This window comes from Phymastichus coffea, unplaced genomic scaffold, assembly GCF_024137745.1.
Source record: "Phymastichus coffea isolate CEN01 unplaced genomic scaffold, Cenicafe_Pcof_1.1 PCOF00060, whole genome shotgun sequence".
In the NCBI taxonomy this organism is placed as follows: Eukaryota; Metazoa; Arthropoda; class Insecta; order Hymenoptera; family Eulophidae; genus Phymastichus; species Phymastichus coffea.
In genome coordinates this window covers 1,228,194-1,245,703 of record NW_026706871.1, presented here as the reverse complement: position 1 = coordinate 1,245,703, position 17,510 = coordinate 1,228,194, and the positions used below count along the sequence as shown (strand labels likewise).

The window sequence follows — 17,510 nt, the reverse complement described above, 5'->3', positions numbered from 1 at the left end:
GTGTAGCTTGAATAATTCCGCAATAAATAATTCTGTCTCTAAAATAACTTATCACATTCAAATTCTAATGAAGTGCTTGTTTTAAATAAATAACGATAATATTGGAATATTATAACTTTACATCGATGAAAATTCGATGAATACGTACAAATTTCGTACAGTATCAATCCTGCTCAAGATTTGTGCAAAACTTATACAAATTTTGTATAAGCTTTATTTACAGTAGAGATAAAATTAAATTTAACTTTTGAAAGCCTTTTAAAAGTTTTTGACAGCAGTTACGTGATTTTTTTCAAATCTGATTATTCTGAGCTTGGTATTTTAAAGATGGTTGGTATCAATTTGGCATCAGTCTATAAATAGCAATTCAAACCACTTATATATGACGTACATTATTTTCCATATTTCTAATGAGACGAAATTGAATTTTCCGACAATTATAACGTTGAACTATCTGTATAGATAATAGAAGTTTGAAAAATATCATGAGAATAATTATATAAAATATACGAATTAATTGAATGTAAGTTATTGGTTCAAATATATGTTTATAAATTGTTGTTAATGAAACGAAATACAGGAAACAATCTAAATATAAATTATACATTTTAAAAGATAATATTCTTTTTTTTTATAAATTATATAGTTTATAAAATAAATTAGCGTTTTTTTTACTTTCTAATTTGAACTTTCATTTGATTATCAGAAAATAAATCTTAAGTGTTCCAAAAATATTAGAATACAAACAGTGTACATATATGTACACAAAGTAAAATAGCAATAACAAGCAGTTTATGTCTTACTTTTTTTCTACTAATGATAAGATCGTATGCACGTTTTTAAAGGCTAACTATTGACGATATTGTGCTCTTGAAATATTTTTATTTCGTTACATTGAACTAGCGATATGATTATTACGTATTTGATGTCAGTATGTAATTATTCCACAAGACAATGCAACTGAAATGTGAGTCTTATGTTTACCTACTACTATTAGCTTTTGTAATAGAATCAAAAGTCACAATTGCTCCCGGTACCTTAACAAAAGCAGAGTTTACTTCAACTGTAACAGCAAATGGCTATTCACCTCCAAATGAAGAGATTTATCGATACTTCATAGAAGACACAAGAAACTTTTCACGAGGAGACGCAGCTATGTTAATTGCACAACTTATCCACGAAAGCGGCGGTTTCAAGTTTACTGAACAAATTGGTAATAACTATTATTAAAACTTGGACTTTTTCAAGTGAGCAATCAATATTGATCGTAAATCTATTGTTTTCTATAACGAGATATACAAATCTATATCTGGTTATTTAAATAAACTTAACCGAAATTTCAACCGTAAATATCAGTAAATATTGTATATTGCATATGCGGTAATTATTTAATCGCAATATCCATATTAACTATGCACTTAAATCTTTCGATTAGATTGTTCAAAAGGTGATCACTGTAAAGGCTGGTATGTCGACGAAGTTGGCCTGCTAAATAAGAGCTATCACGGTCGAGGCTACATCCAATTAACCTGGGGAGCCAACTACAGGGCGGCCTCGGAAGGCCTGGGACTTGGTGACAAGCTGTTGCGCGCACCAGAACTGGTAGCTTCTGACAAGAGGCTTGCGATGCGAGTAAGTGTATGGTATTGGAATGCCAGAGTGAAGCCATTGCTCGACGCTAGGAAGAATCAATTTGGTGTCACTACTAGGGGTATCAACCCTGGTGAATGCGTTAAGGGTAACCTGCTTGCGCGAAGAAGGTATCTCATCTATTTGAAAGTGGCTGAAACCCTCAAGATTGCAGAGAAAGTTGAAGAAAGTGGATGCTACGATTGACGTGTGCTATAGCGGTACGGCAGTGTGATATAATGCTCACGCTATCAAGCAGTGACAATTCCAACGATTCAAATCATTTCCGAAGACTAAATCCGTTTTGCAGTAACTGTTTTGTGCATGTACGACTGTATTTTTCAGTTATTTCATTTTCTCTTTTGCCAATATGTTTAAGCTATCCAAACATTTCTAAATATGTAATATTAATTCACCGATACCGTAATTCAAATTATTAAGCGATACCCCAATGACAAATTAAAAATAAATAATTATTGAAAACTTTCAAGAACATATAATCTTTTTACATTTTACCTTACATTCAGTCATAGTCGAAATTTTTTTTATTCTAAAATATGTTTTCACCGAAAAGACTATAAACAGAGTTGAAATAAAACACTTCATATAGTTATGAAAAATTTCGCTGTCAATTGAATAATATTTGTAACCGTAAATTAATGAATAAATTATCTCTGTCAATGAGTAATAAGTATACTCGTTACATTAGTAACAGTTATTACTGACGGAGGCAGAAGGAGATTATCCGAAAAATTATTAAAGCATTATATCACGACGAATACATCATCGATACATTCGGCATAAGCTACGATTTTTGTTCTGTGATTACATTTTTGTAACTGTTGCGTAGAAGAATAATTACGCTAAATATTATACACGTTATTTATAATTCTTTATTTTTTAGTGAATAATAATATTAGATATGAATTCTGTTTCCTAAAATTTTTTTCAATTAGAAACTTAAAATTAAAAGTTAAAAAATAATTAATATTTATTTAGAAGCATCAGGTATAATCAAAGTTTTTATCAAATACCAAATAAGTTTTATCGCTGTCTCATTTGTCATGCGAAAGAAAATATCATAGTGCGAAATAAATTCCTTGACACGTATTTTAGAGATAAGCTGCGCAATAGAAATTCAGAATTTTCGTTTGTTTTCTCAATCGTTCTTTTTTATTTTTATGACATCGTATCATTAAAGATTGATTGCAATTCATGAGTTACTATTAAGATTGCACACTTTGTATCAGGTTATAGATAAGTCTTACTATAGTACGGAAATTTAAATTTAAAAGTCCTTCAGTGTTTAAATAAAAAATTCTGTTTAAATTTTTATTATGTCAAATTTCATGGTTTGGTATTCGCCATGGATATTTTGAATAATATGTATACTATATTAAATATCAAAAAATAATTTACAAACTGCGAAAAATAAAGCTTTAATATTATCTAGATATACGTAGCTTGTGTGATTCTACTTTTTCGGATAAATCTAGAGAAACTGTAATTCAATAGTTTCTTGTATATTAAATATGTTTCAAATTTTTTTAAACGATACAATGAATTCAATAAATATGTTGTATTGTTGCAAATACGATACTATTTATCCTTGAGACTTACATCAAAGTTGCTGAAGTATTCGTCAAGAATAGTTTCAAAAGCCGTATAGTTGCTAATACAAGATTTGTTTTAGCTAAATATTTTAAAAGTCTACAGAATACAAAAATTATTTTTCTCAAGACATTTTTTGCAAAATATTTTCAAAATCATAAGTACCTAATAAAATGAGTTTGCAATTTTTGTTAAGACTTATATTTCATATCGTACGACAAATTTTTTTACAGCTGATTTTCATGAAAAATTTTTTAAGTGACGGAGACCAATAACTTTTATCTCGGAGCAAACATTTTTTTTAAATTTTTGTTAAATTTGTATGAAAAGTAAGGTTTAAAACGTGTCCAATCTCTTATTTTACTAAATCCTTCATCTTTAAGATTTCAGCTTTATCTACTTTTTTTATAGACGGAATGTATTTCAAAAAATAAATGATCTTTAAAATACTTTCATCAGGGTATCAACTCATTTGATTTCCTGATTAAATTTGATTGAAATCTATTTTAGTGTACCTTTGGAAAGATTCAAAACTATTCAAAAAATTCCATTTTCAAACAGCATGTTTTGATCTAAATTTCCTACAAGCATGTAATTATCAAACTATGACACCTATTTCTATAAAAGGTATTTAGGTGTGAAGAAAGACTTAGTTTTTTAACATTATGTTGGATATCTATTCCTGTGGAGGTTTCCCTTTGTTGCACACAATTAGTGATCGTTTAAAAGTTTCAAATCACCCTAAAAACTGTTCTTCTACTTCTAAATTTGTAATGAACCGTATTTGATTAGAACTTCTTAAAAGAAAAAAATTAATTTTCAATATTCTTGTGATAAAATAAAATTTACTTCAAACTTGCATATTCTGTTGCTAGCAGATATTTTTGAGTGCTGCACGAAGTATATAAAATATGTCTGTCAATGATTTTTTATTGTAAAAAATAATTAACCTCATTGAATGAAATCAAAAAGTACTTATGATTTTTATTTTATAATTTTCTAGTAAATACTAATTGTGCGAGATAACTAATATTTTATCAAATGATCCCTTGATTCACTGACATGAAATGCACGGAATAAAAGTTAAAGAAAAACTTTGTTTAATCAAATACACACACACATGCCATATGCCTTCAAGTGTCCTTTATCCATATTAGAATGGACATATTTTACAGCTATTATTCTTATCATTCGATCAGATCGACGCTATTTTAATGGCCGCATTGTTATAATGAAACCTAAGAATTTATATGGCTTGGCAAAGCATTGAAAGCAATAGTACATTTGTTTTTATTTGACACTGTGACAAAATCCAGTGTACTTAGTCGTTATTTGTACAATGAAACGTAAATGATCTATTAAAATTCAGAAAGTCTCTTGAACAGATAATTGTAATTTATCCCATCGCATTTGATTTTGGATTATGAGCACTATATAAATAAAATTATGATAAGATTTTTCACAGGGTATTTATTTTACATTCCTTCCGGTATAATCTAAATTTTGTATTAATTTGTGAAATAGACGACATCGTCATAATTACAGTTAAGTAAAAAAATTACTGCTTTTGAAAAATTTTCAGACTATGATTAGTTTCTGAAACAATAAATAATATAATTTATTATATTACTTATGGATGGAACGGAATAATTATACGTTAACCGCAAGAATGCTTTTCTGTGAATATTTTACTCGCATTAATTAATAGAAGGAAATCCTAACTTATTTTTTACTCGATGACACCAATGGGCGTCATCCAAACAAAATAGATATGTCATCACCGTGATAATATTTTTTTTATCGATTGCGAGAACTTCATTCCCGTGATAAGAATTTTGTGAACAAGAGTAGACTTTCCGCCAGATTACGCGCTTTACCTATTTCCGTGTCTATAAAAGCGCTGGTACGGTCCACGGCTCACTCAAACAGTTGTGACTACTGAGCTCGTACTTGAGTTTGACGAAAGTATTTACAAATACCGGTGCAATTTTGTTAATTTTATATATTTTAATATATTATATTCGTTGAACCACTTAGTTTTTATCTAGCTGTTGATCCTATCATATTCAACGTTGAAATCATGGGTAAGTATGCCAATCAAAATTATTTGTAAATATTTTTACTATCATTTCCTATATTTTGAACGATTTGCCTGTTCAGAAGTCTTCTCCCTCACCTCTGAGATAATTTATTTTAGAACTTTACTTAAATATCTGTATGGACTAAGAAATTATGATTTTTTTCAGTACGCCTAGCAATTAGTATTTTTATCTTTGCGATCTTCCACGGCTGCTTTGCGTCGATTAGTAAAAGTGAATTTTACGAATCCCTTACTGCTAATGGTTACGCTGCACCAAGCGATGCTACTATTTATACTTATTTTAAACAAGCAACAAAAAGTTACTCTCGAGAGGAAATAGGTATGTGTCAATAAGTAATGTATGAACTTTTCGTGCTCGCATGTCAAACTAAAACATTACGCCGGACAAATTCGTCAAATTCGAATCTTGCTTTTATTAGAAAGATAATGGTCGCTGAACATAATTATTAATTATATGTTAGCCATGCTGCTGGCTCAGCTAATCCATGAAAGCGGCGGCTTCCAGTTCAGAGAAGAATTAGCCTGCGCAAAGACCAACTGCCCCGGCCAGTACGTCGACAGCGTTGGCTTACCGGGCAAATACTACTACGGCCGTGGTTTCATGCAACTGACCTGGGGAGCCAACTACAAAGCGTGTTCTAACGATCTGGGTTACGGCGATCGATTCCTCCAGAATCCCGACGAGGTTGCCAGCAGTACCAAATACTGCGTACAAGTAAGCACCTGGTATTGGGAGACTCGAGTTAGGCCTGTACTTGGAAAGTCCAACAAGTTCGGTCTCACCACTAAAGCTATCAATGGAGCCATTGAATGTTCTGGTGGCTGGAACGAAAGGGCTGCCAATCGTTACAAGGTCTACCTCAAAATAGCCGAAGTGATGAAAATCAAAGACAAAGCTGTTGAAAATGGATGCTACAATTAAATTAATATATTTAGCAACAAACATAGCGCCACATACAATTTTTCGCTAAATATAATTATGTTCGAAAGGATCTTTGGGTGTACGAATTCGTTTCACGCATTGCAAATTAGTTTGTGAATCGGATTATGAATTTGATATTAATCAACTTCATGTAAGTAATTTCAATAAAGCAGAATTTAGTGCAGTTACTTGTGGATTGAGAATTATTGAAGGGTGTCACAAAAACATCATATCATCTATTTAGAACTTAACAGATGACTGTTAATTCGAATGCTTAATTTTCAATAACGAAAAATATTAGCAAAGATCAATTTACTTTTTTTATGTTGCCATAAATAAATTCACCATAATCATTGAAAGAAAAAACATGGGTGCTTTTTTTCATATGCTATGAATAGTTAGTTTGTCGCTATCTAGCGTAGATTTTGCTTGGGATTTGGCGTGGTCACCTTGGCAGTTTAGCCTGCTATTACTTATTGCAATTTTATACTAATAAATTGAAGTCTGACCAAGAAGTGTTATGTACATTTCTTTCATAATTTTTTCCGTAAAATCGATTGCCGTGAGCAGTTTTAGAAAATAATAGACTTTTTGTGTAATTTTAAATAATTTTTTATAAACAATTGCAAATGGCAAAAGAAGAAATAACGGGTTTGTTTTTTGGATATGCTATGAATGGCATAGTTAGATTAACGCTATTTTACCCAGCTTCGGCATGGACCTTAATGGGTTTTATTTTCCATTGATCTAACTCGTAGTTTTTCCACCTAGTTTATCTATTGAGTCTTCTGCAATTGGCGTGGGGTACTTTATTCGTTTAGTTTTTTTATTTAATTCTCGGAAATCAACTACCATGCAATCTTCACTATTTGGTTTGCTGATTAAAACTACTGGGCTAGCGTAAGTAGATATACTTTCTCAAATTATTCCGTTATACTTAAATTTCAGAATTAATTTGTTTATTTTCTCGCGTTCATCTTTCGATGTACGACACGGTCGATACTAATCGATTCGTTATTTAATAGTTATTTAATAGTTATTTAATTGTCATCTCTGGGACATGTGCTGTTTTTAATTCATCAATATCAAAAGCTAAATTATTTCGAAATTTGTTCTACTATATCAATAGTCTTTTACTTTCTTTCGTAGTTAAATCATCGAAATGAATTTCATTTATTTCAATACATTTCAAAGTATCGATGATATCTACTGATTTTATTTGTATTGATGAATTATTTTCAAATACATTTCTAAGAAAACAGCTAGATGCGTTCGTCGTCACTTCGACACCTGGTATTAAAATATTACGACCTATCAAAATTTGTTTGGACAATTGATCGTTCGGTAAAATAAAGCATTTTGAATCAAGATCAATACTGTCTATTTTTACTTTGGTTTTTGAACAAGTTATAGATTTCACTACAGTGTTATTAAATCCTAGTAGAACGCCGTTAGTTTCATCAAATCTTTATTTTAACAATATGGCTTCGTTTTACTTTATGACCGAATAATCACTTCCTAAATCTATAACGCATTTCTTTTGAATACACCATTTATAACGCATGTTTTGATTTGTTTCTTTGTTTCGACTGTCTGTACTTCTAGAACTAATAGGCACCATACCGCATTTTTCAGTGCTCGTCAGAATGATTCGTTAATCCGCAGATTTCACATTTCTTTTTCTCTTGGTTTAGCTTTGCTTTGAAGATTCTGAAATTGTCGATTTCGCTGTCTTATCCTCCCTGGTTCCTTTATTCTTTTTAGTATACTTTTCCCTCATTTCTTTTATCTCGGTCGATGTTGGAAAAATACTTGATTGCCTATTCAAATGAGCTATTAAAATACGGAGCGAATGCTATGATTTGAATACTTTTATCGTGAATACCATGCGTTATAACGTCAGCGATCGTATCTTCCGATACCTTTATGCGTAGCTTATTGAACTTGACTGACTTAATTAAACAATATGCTTGAAAGTCTTGTTCCGGCAAATTTTTATAATGTACTGCATCTTCTAATAATTTCCCGAAGCTTTCATTCTCGGAAAATAGTCGTGTGAAAGCGATGGATAAGGCTTCCTAAGTTAGTAAAGAATGTTGCAATCCATCGTACCATACTTTAGCCTTTCCGGCTAATTTTAACACTGCCAAATATGATAGTTTTGTCATCTCAATCATAAATGACTCCGCACCTATTTACCTTATCGGTCCGTTTAGAAGTCGTAATGATTTTTAATTCAGGATTAAATTATGGCAACATTTTCTCATTAAAATAATTAGACTTTCTCGAACCCGCATCGAACTTTATGATAATATTACCTCAATAGCTGATATAGTATTCGCGTTGAAATACACTATAATAAATAAAAATGTGCATATTTTCTATTCATAAATGCAGGTCATTTCAGTACGACGAATTTTAACTTGGATGAAAAAGCATAATAAAAAATGAAATTTCTGTTTAATAGATTGTAGCTACGGTTCTGAACTCCACTTAATTTTACTTCACAACTAATTCGAGGTGGGCTGAACTTTGCTTGAATGAATAAGCACAACAATTAATAAAATTTCTGTGTAATCTATTTATGGCTGCTGCTGTTAAAATTTCACTTCCATATAGTCAACTTAATTGAACAAGAATACATGCAACATACTATTTTATTGAAAAAAAGAAATCATTGAGCATGATATTTTCACCGAAGGTTCAGTACTATCGTGCTACAAATACGCCATCACGAGTGTTTATTTAGTTAATTCCGTGACGTGGCAACAATATATCTCAGGTGCGCCTCAGACTTGGCGCAGTTTCAGGGTTTTGATTTGCCAGAGCTACGATTTTTCGCCTAAACTAGAATTTAGGATTTAGGATTAATTTAGATAATTATTAGAAAATTCACGGAGGGGACCAGTGCCGCTGTCCCTATACTCCCGCATTTGGATTGCAACCGATTTTAATGATCCAAAGATGAAAAGTACCCTAGGTTCAATCAATATAAGTACCTAGTTATCTTGTAGTGTCTAAAGCCAATTTATAATAATCTCTAGGATTAACCAAAAAGGCTTTATGTAGGTCGCGGGCTAATGTAGTGATTGATAGAAGTGAATAATATTTATATAAAAAAAAATTTTTCTTATTTACCGTGTTCAATTACACTTTTGACGTGTAGATTAAAATAATTTGAAAAAGTAGTGCTCAAATAAAGCGTGAAGTATTCCTAGGTGCAGATAATTAACCTTGCCATGTCAAGAAACAGTCTATCAATCGATCCAATTTTTATAAATCTTTGAAATAAGAAAAATACAAAGAATCATCGAAATGAACACGTTTTTCTGTACACAATGCCAATGTTCTTATTTACATTAATTTCTCTGTGCTCTCCCTGTTTTAGAATTTGGATTTTTCTTCATACTAAATTATACAAATAATTTGTTGAAAACAAATTTGTAACTATAACTAAGTAACAGGAGCTTATAAAATCTAGATAAGAGGTAGCACAGAGAACAGAAATTGTATTCTTATGTTATTTTCTTGGATAGATCGAGAGGAGAGTAAAAAAAACATTTCTACAAGAAAACATTACAATTATGATATTGAAGTGTTCAAAATTATACGAAAAAACTTCATTTTTTTGATGTTTATAAACTCTATGTATAGAGATCTATCTATAAACTCTATCTTTGAAAATATTTTCATAAGCTCTAAAATTAGTTGTTTCTCCCTTGTAATTATTGGTAGCTGTAAGAATGGATTTCTATTTAAATTTCTTTTCGCTTCGTTATTTCAAATTTTAATGCAAAAAAAATAGAGGTATTTCTGAAAACCACCAATTTCTTAGTTTTTTCCGAAATTCGACATGTACTTTTGGTTTATTTAGAAAAATCCTCTTGAATCTGTATATCCATTTAGAGATCTTAATATTTATTAGTAATCGTTATCCAAGCAATTTAGTGAGTTAATCTGGCGCCGCGATATCGATTATTCGACACTTTTTAGTGATATTTTCGTTAATAACTCAAAAAATACCATTTAAAAACTCAAGTTTTTATTTATAAAATATTAATTTTCTATCTTATAGCTTTCTCATTCAGACATAACAAAATACATTTTGCTCTTTAAGAGGCCGTTTATAGATGTATAAAAGTGCCATAAATTTAAGATGAAATATCTGACAATTTTCCTCAATTACAAGTACAAAGTAATATTTTGATCTATAAAAATAGTCATAGGTAATCTCTGAACTTTCCGCGCTGGATCCTCTTTAAAAATTAAAATAATTTATAGCAACAATTAAATTTCTATCACAAGAAAAGTTTACATAATTTTCAATCTGATCCAAAAATAAAATATGTTTTAACATAATCCTAAAACAAGAATAGAAGTAAAAACGAACTCAAAACGCGCAATGTTAACGATTAGTACATAAAATATTCTTGCAAAAAAGTATGTCACGTAACAGTTTATATATTATAAGAAAATAAATACTAAAACACATCCCTTTTAGTAATTTTTACTAATTTTTTATAATGAAAATAATTCTAGTGGTTTTAAAAGAAATAGATAATATACTTTTTTAAATTGGGGTTTGCAAAAAAGTGATTTAGAGCAGGAAAGTTTTCCTTTTAGTTTTAGTTTTTATATTTTATCAAGTCACGCATATTTTTTCTGGCTTAAACAAGTCATCTTTTTTATGACTAGGAGATAAATGATTATTGGTTTATTCAAATAAACAGACCTTCGCGAAATAATATGAAGTTTCCTCAAAGTATATCTGTACAATTTTACCCGTTACTATGTATATAAACGTTGACTCAATTCACTTATCTCACTATGTGGGGCAAGTACTTCTCTATAATTTTTTAAAGTGTAGATCGTCACTCGCTATTTTATCTGAAACTTTCAGGACGTACTCAAGACACTCTAATTGATCCAAAATATTTTTAAGCTAATAGAATATATTTCAATCATCCAGTTCGGAGTATGTTGATTTTAATTCTACTTATTGCACTTGCACTGGTTTCCAGTAGCAATACAGCACTTACAAGAAATGAATTCAACAATGCTATTACTTCAAACGGTTATCCAAAACCAAGAGACAACAGCATCTACATTTACCTCTCAAAATCTACAAACAAATACTCTCGCGGTGAATTAGGTAAGTAGAACTGCAGTGTAATTAAAGAAACTTACATGTGAATGCTTGACAATAAAATGTCCGATTCACAGCAATGCTCCTGGCACAACTGATTCACGAGAGCGGTGGGTTTCAGTATAGAGAGGAAATAGCCTGCAAAGATACCAAATGTCCCGGACAATACGTCGACAAAGTCGGTTTACCGGGCAAATTCTACTACGGTCGAGGCTTCATTCAATTGTCTTGGGGAGTCAACTATAAGGCTGCCTCGCAAGCCCTCGGTCTCGGCTACAAACTGCTCCAAAATCCTGACCTGGTCGCGAGCAACACCAAATATTCTGTTGACGTTAGCACGTGGTTCTGGCAAAAGAATGTGAGACCCGCTCTAAAAGGCGCTAACAAGAACAAATTTGGAGTAACCACTAAAGCTATTAATGGAGCTATCGAGTGTTCCAGTGGTCTGAATAAGAATGCCGCTCGCAGATATCAGATTTACCTTAAGGTTGCCGATGTCCTTAAGATTAAGAACAAAGCTAAGGAAAATGGATGCTACAATTGAATATGCTTTAATTGCTGCTGTTCCATACTTTAATAGCTTATTTTAATATTTAATACCGCTTACAGATTCATATTTCTCTTACTTTTTTAATAAACACCACATTAACAATAAATAACGAATGGCATACATCCTATTGAGTTTTTTCAATATTTCAATCTTAATAAAAAATGTTTATATAACCTGTTGTTATGATATCTATTTAACTACTCTAGACATCCTCTTGAAAATCATTATAAAAATTTTATGATGTACTTATAGCCGATTCCATCAACGAGGCGCGTTATTAGGTTCCGTTTTTTTTCAAATATTCAAATGGTGCTCTCATCAAATGTCTAGAGTGCATGCTCTTAATTTTTTCATTTTATTTTTTTCCTTGCATTATTGTTCATTTGAAAATAATGAATCTCTTTACTGCGCCTACTTGTCACATCCTTTTCTTACACAAAGAAATACTAGTGACATCAATAAAAATGGAAACCTCACTCAGTGGATTTCTTATAATTTTTAGAATTTAACAAGAGGATGCAAGAATTTGAATTTGAATTTCGTCAACCACCGATCAAAATATGTCGGAAACCGTAAGTTAAAAAGACTTTGAATTCGAAGTAAACTGACGTTATCAGTTTATGGTTTTTATTAAATTTCAGAAAACCGTGAAAATTCATGTACTCCTTTTCGATCGATTTTCGGTTTTTTAAAGGTAAAATAAATCACAAAAATACACAGTAAAGAGTACAAGTATTTTTTAATAGTTCTACATAATTACCACAAATTAATAAAATCGAAAAATTAAGGGCGCATTAAATTAATTGGAAAATTTGGTAAAACCCGGGCCGAATCATCGCATTTTCTGTTAAATTGATCCTATATATTATCTCAAACATGTATATAAATATTGAAAGCAAAAAACTTGCAACTACGAAGAATTATACCACAACTACCTGCAGGCAAGCGACAAGGATGTTTACACCTCTCAATATGTTTGCAAGTATTTTTGTCTCTGATACTGGGAAAAACTATGGTTACCTTGTTGAAAAGCTATGGAAGATGTGAGTAAATTATTACTTGACAGATAAGAAAACGAGACAAATCAATCAAACAAGGCAGCCAGCTGTGTGAGAGGCAATCAATCTGAAGTTTTCTATCAAAGCTCAGTAGCTTCCAATTCAATGAAAGTTTGAAAATTGATTCATAATAAGATTTGGGAGATTTATAAAACACTATACATCTTATGTCTAATATAGTTTTCTAATTAGTTCTAATATATTTTTCATTAAGTGTCATATTTTAATATGTAATATAATGTGTAATTTTTTATTAGAATTGTTATTGTTTTTATTGCTATTATTAAATAAATATTATTAATCGATGAAACAATTTATTCATTAATTTAACTGTATTTGACTTTATTTTATAAATGAATAAATATTAATTAATAAAATTTTACTTTTTCGATCAACCATTTATTATACACTAGGCTTTTTCAATAATTGATAACTCGATAAATAATTAAGTTTTGATCCAAAACTGTTTATAAGCTTATTTTTAGTATTCAAATTGTACTTGAAACAATTTTCGTATAAACAAATTCATCTTGTAGCAGATGCCTGCGACCCTGCAACCTGCAACGCGAGAGCAACTCCTATTACTCGTATCGCAAACATCGATTCCATCATCTCAAACTTATAGGTCGTCGCATCTTCTGTTTTAGTAACGTGAGAAATAATTGAACAGCGTAATGTTGTTCAATCGCTCGATCAACACAAAAGAAAAACACGGGTTTATTCTAGTAAAGACGTTCGTTCGTGACAAAGAGAAAGGATAAGTATAGGCAGTGACGTATATGCTTATAGCTGAGAACAGCTGTTTATTGTGTATACATACGTACACATCGCCACAAAGGCGCAACTATACTTTGTCAGCTGTATTCTCGAAGCCTCGTGTAATATCGGCGATGTTTGTGATTCGTCATGACTCTAGCTGCTCTCGTGCGTTTCAGTAGTCGTCCGACTCGATCGGGAAGTTGACGTTTATTTCATCAAACACTGTGTAGACGCTTTTGGTCAGTGAATTGATTGTAGTGTCAAAGACTGATTTGTTCATGACAAAAAGTGGTTGGAGGTAAATGTCCGAGTAAAATTGTTTATTACAATCTATGTCAAATTTTATTAAAACGCCATTTACTTTTATATAGGAATGAAATGTACTTATCTAGTTTTGGTTGATTGTCAATTAGTTTCTTTAAAGTTACATAATCAGTAAAAATGTTTAAATAAAAATTAATGTAAACGTTAGCAAAAATAAAACATTTTATAAGTGTAACAGGTTATACTGTGTGACTCAGCATGAACAATATAAATATTATTTACCACGAGTTCGACAATATCATTATAGTATCTAACAGCTTACTATCGTGATGTCAAGCAGTCTTTTATTATCAGATATACATAGACGAACTGGTATGAATCACAGTTGACCCCTCAAACGCGTGCGATAGTATTGTTTTCGAAAGCCAACTCGGAATAATACAATTTTTCAATACTTTTTTACAGTAAAATGCCTGCGTATTTCGCGCACTCTTGCTAAAGAATATTCTAATTTTTCCGATGAAAACTTTTTTTTTTATTACCGTATCGGTTCATTTTTATTATTTACTAATAAGGTTTACACCCTGTCAAAATTTACAGCATCTCATAAAAGTTTACATTGTTTTTAATTTTAACATTGAAAGTTACGTAAAACAAGTGGAAATAATTAAAAATATAGCTTGTATCGGAACCAGAAATATTGTATATATAAATCCGTTATGTTACAGATTCACGTAATTCCCATTGTATGTCAAATATTGACGCGTAAGAGATACAGGATAGATCGCTATACAGTTGGACACGTATGTATAGTTTATTCACAATTATTCTCCAAACAAATCCATTCACGAGCTCGATATCAGCAAGTGACAACGTCTTATTGTAGTAATGAACGAATTTGTAGTGTTCAAGTGAAAATGAGGTACACGGCTGCGCTATTTGCTCTCGCTTGGTTGTCACTGCTGGCCTTAACCATGGTCTCGGCGCACTTGTCGCACGGAACCGAGGACTCGACCGATTACCGGCAGTGGCAGGAATTCAAGGAGTTTCAAGAGTTTCAAGCTTGGAAGAGAGCCAATCGCGAGAGAAAACATTTCGAGGAGGCTGCGAAAAAGACTCACTGGAAAAGGCATCAATCGAGAGGGCGAGTGGCTGATCCACCTCCGATCGATCAGGTTGCTCTGATGGCCCGATACATCGTCCATCAAGCTAGTAATTTTAATTATTCTTGCGTTTGCTTTTCTAATTTTTTTTCAATGAAAAATTGTAAATGATAGTTGTGCGTTTCTGTTTGCGCATTTTAATTCTAGCAAACAGAGTTCAATAATCGCATATCAAGATGACAGGTCTGTACGTGAACGCGTTATCAGGCACCTTTCCGCAATAACGCAATCATTGAAAACTCTAAAAAGCGCGACAATAACGTACTACTTATTGTTTGACGAACAATTATAATCTATGCTATGTCGCAGAATAAAATTTTATCTTGGTCGATGATTAATCGAAGATGGACATTGATTACAGATTGGACATCTGTAGCGACAATCAGTTCGCAAAAAGAGACTCTAAACTATCCGTTTGTCAATGTGATTTCCTTCAGCGATGGGCCGCTTGGCAACGGTACTGGGATTCCATATTTATACCTGACGCCGTTAGATTTCACGGCTCAAGATGTTTTCGTAAGATCAATTTTGTTATAATTTTCTTTAGCCATTAGTGTGCAGTCGTTTGGATTGCCTCTAAAGCGTCTGTTAAATTCCTTATCACTCACGAAAATACAAAGTAAAGATAACAATATCGACAAAGAAGGAAAAAAGCCATTAATTTTCTCGACGTGTATCTTAGAATGATAATCGCGCGACGCTTATGATGACTCTGGCTCAAGGCAATTGGTGCCACATCAAGGATTATGACCCGATGGATCCTAGATGCGCCAGGATTATTATGTCAGGGAAAATTAAAGCGGTAAGTTTTTCGAGTTACAATAACATTTATATGTTATTGTAAAAAGAAACACATAAAATTACAGGTGAAAGAAGATAATCCGGAATTCACGAAAGCTCAAAGAGCTATATTTGGCCGACATCCATGGTTAGCTCATATGCCAAAAGGTAAACAACTATCGCGATGATTGAAATACTCTCGTTTGACGTGTACTTTATAGTATTATTTCGTTCCAGATCATCATTTCTTTTTCGCCAAACTAAAGATGAGCACAATTGCCGTGCTGGACACTTTTGGAGGACCCAAATACTTGACGATAAAAGATTATTTAAATCCTCCGAACCCTACAAGTTTGGCCGATTATAGAGTCCGTTATCAGAATGAAGACGAAAGGTTCAATATTTAAATATTAAGTTGACAAAAGGAAGGAATATTTTTTTATACAATGCATTACGGGTAGTACTGCAAATAAAGTAATGGCTGTAATTAACTAACTAAATCAATTTCGTCATTCAATATTAAGATATTATTCATGCTGTCTTACGATGAAATATATGGAAATACCAAAGTAAAATGTTACAGTACATTATTGCCAATTGTAAAGTGAATATTCAATGTACAATATTTGAGAATATTTAATAGTTTGAACTTGAAACTATATATGAATTGTAATAAAGAAATAAGAACAGTTGTATTCTCATAAGCGTTCTTTCTGAAATTTGTTTTGGCAGCCTTAAAAAAGGTTCTGTTTAATTCTGTATGCTCGCACATATCTCTGGAACGATTAAACCGCCTTTAATATAGCTGTGCCTTCAGAATTACAAGTCAGATTAGTTGTTGGGATTGCGCGCTACACGCTCGTTTGGAGTTCATTTTTGCTTCTGTCTATTGTTGTTCTAGGACTTTATTAAAAAATGTTCTACTTTTTAGATCAGAATAAGAATTATGTAAAATTTCTTCTTGTGATAAAAATTTAATTGTTATAATTTTTTTAATTTTTAAAGAGGCTCCAGCGCGAAAAGTTCAAAGATTATCCATGACTATTTTCATAGATCAAAATACGCTAAATCTAACAATATCGTTATTTTTTATTAAAGCCGTGGAAAAATAATTTTCAGATATTTCATCTCAAAGTTAGGGCACTTTTATAGGTTTATACGTAGCCTCTTACGGGTCGATACGAGAAAATTTTGGAAACTGATATATTATTATGTCAGAATGAAGTATTTACATGGTATAAAACTAATATTTCAGAAATATATCGCTAAAAAGCGTCGGAAATAGATGTCGCGGGGCGTGATTAATTCACTAAACTGTTGGAATTCAACTGTTTCAATTTGATATTGAAATTTTAAACAATAAAATAAACGTTTTAAATAATGAATAAAATTAAAAATAAAATAACAAAAAACAACCACTTTTAGGGTCTATAGTTAGAGAAAATATTTTCAAAGATAGAGTTTATAAGTAGACCTCGATAGAGTTTATAAATGTAAAAAATGAAGTTTTTTCCTATACTTTTGGAT

At 31.5% G+C, this 17,510-nt stretch overlaps 4 protein-coding genes across 5 annotated transcripts; all 4 read left to right on the top strand.

The window, feature by feature from the left end:
- Window positions 1-954: 954 nt before the first annotated feature.
- Window positions 955-2,108, top strand: LOC131666705 (uncharacterized). Its single transcript, XM_058939563.1, has 2 exons — window positions 955-1,213; window positions 1,436-2,108. The coding sequence occupies exons 1-2, from the start codon at window positions 955-957 to the stop codon at window positions 1,834-1,836; spliced, it is 660 nt and encodes a 219-aa protein (XP_058795546.1). The 3' UTR covers window positions 1,837-2,108.
- Window positions 2,109-5,158: 3,050 nt separating this feature from the next.
- On the top strand, window positions 5,159-6,451 carry LOC131666711 (uncharacterized). The gene is made up of 3 exons (XM_058939569.1): window positions 5,159-5,324; window positions 5,487-5,660; window positions 5,803-6,451. Exons 1-3 carry the CDS (start codon window positions 5,321-5,323, stop codon window positions 6,261-6,263), a joined length of 639 nt encoding a protein of 212 aa, XP_058795552.1. The 5' UTR covers window positions 5,159-5,320; the 3' UTR covers window positions 6,264-6,451.
- Window positions 6,452-11,240: 4,789 nt separating this feature from the next.
- LOC131666747 (uncharacterized) lies at window positions 11,241-11,953 on the top strand. Its single transcript, XM_058939626.1, has 2 exons — window positions 11,241-11,415; window positions 11,487-11,953. Exons 1-2 carry the CDS (start codon window positions 11,241-11,243, stop codon window positions 11,951-11,953), a joined length of 642 nt encoding a protein of 213 aa, XP_058795609.1.
- Window positions 11,954-13,703: 1,750 nt separating this feature from the next.
- LOC131666715 (protein CREG1-like) lies at window positions 13,704-16,947 on the top strand. Of its 2 annotated transcripts, none has more exons than XM_058939575.1 (7): window positions 13,704-14,074; window positions 14,769-14,843; window positions 14,927-15,252; window positions 15,565-15,719; window positions 15,886-16,005; window positions 16,070-16,151; window positions 16,221-16,947. In XM_058939575.1, the coding sequence occupies exons 3-7, from the start codon at window positions 14,958-14,960 to the stop codon at window positions 16,388-16,390; spliced, it is 822 nt and encodes a 273-aa protein (XP_058795558.1). In that variant the 5' UTR covers window positions 13,704-14,074; window positions 14,769-14,843; window positions 14,927-14,957; the 3' UTR covers window positions 16,391-16,947. The 2 variants fall into 2 exon arrangements, with proteins under 2 accessions (XP_058795558.1, XP_058795557.1); XM_058939574.1 differs by having other exon boundaries at window positions 13,706-14,074; window positions 14,945-15,252; window positions 16,221-16,709.
- Window positions 16,948-17,510: the final 563 nt, after the last annotated feature.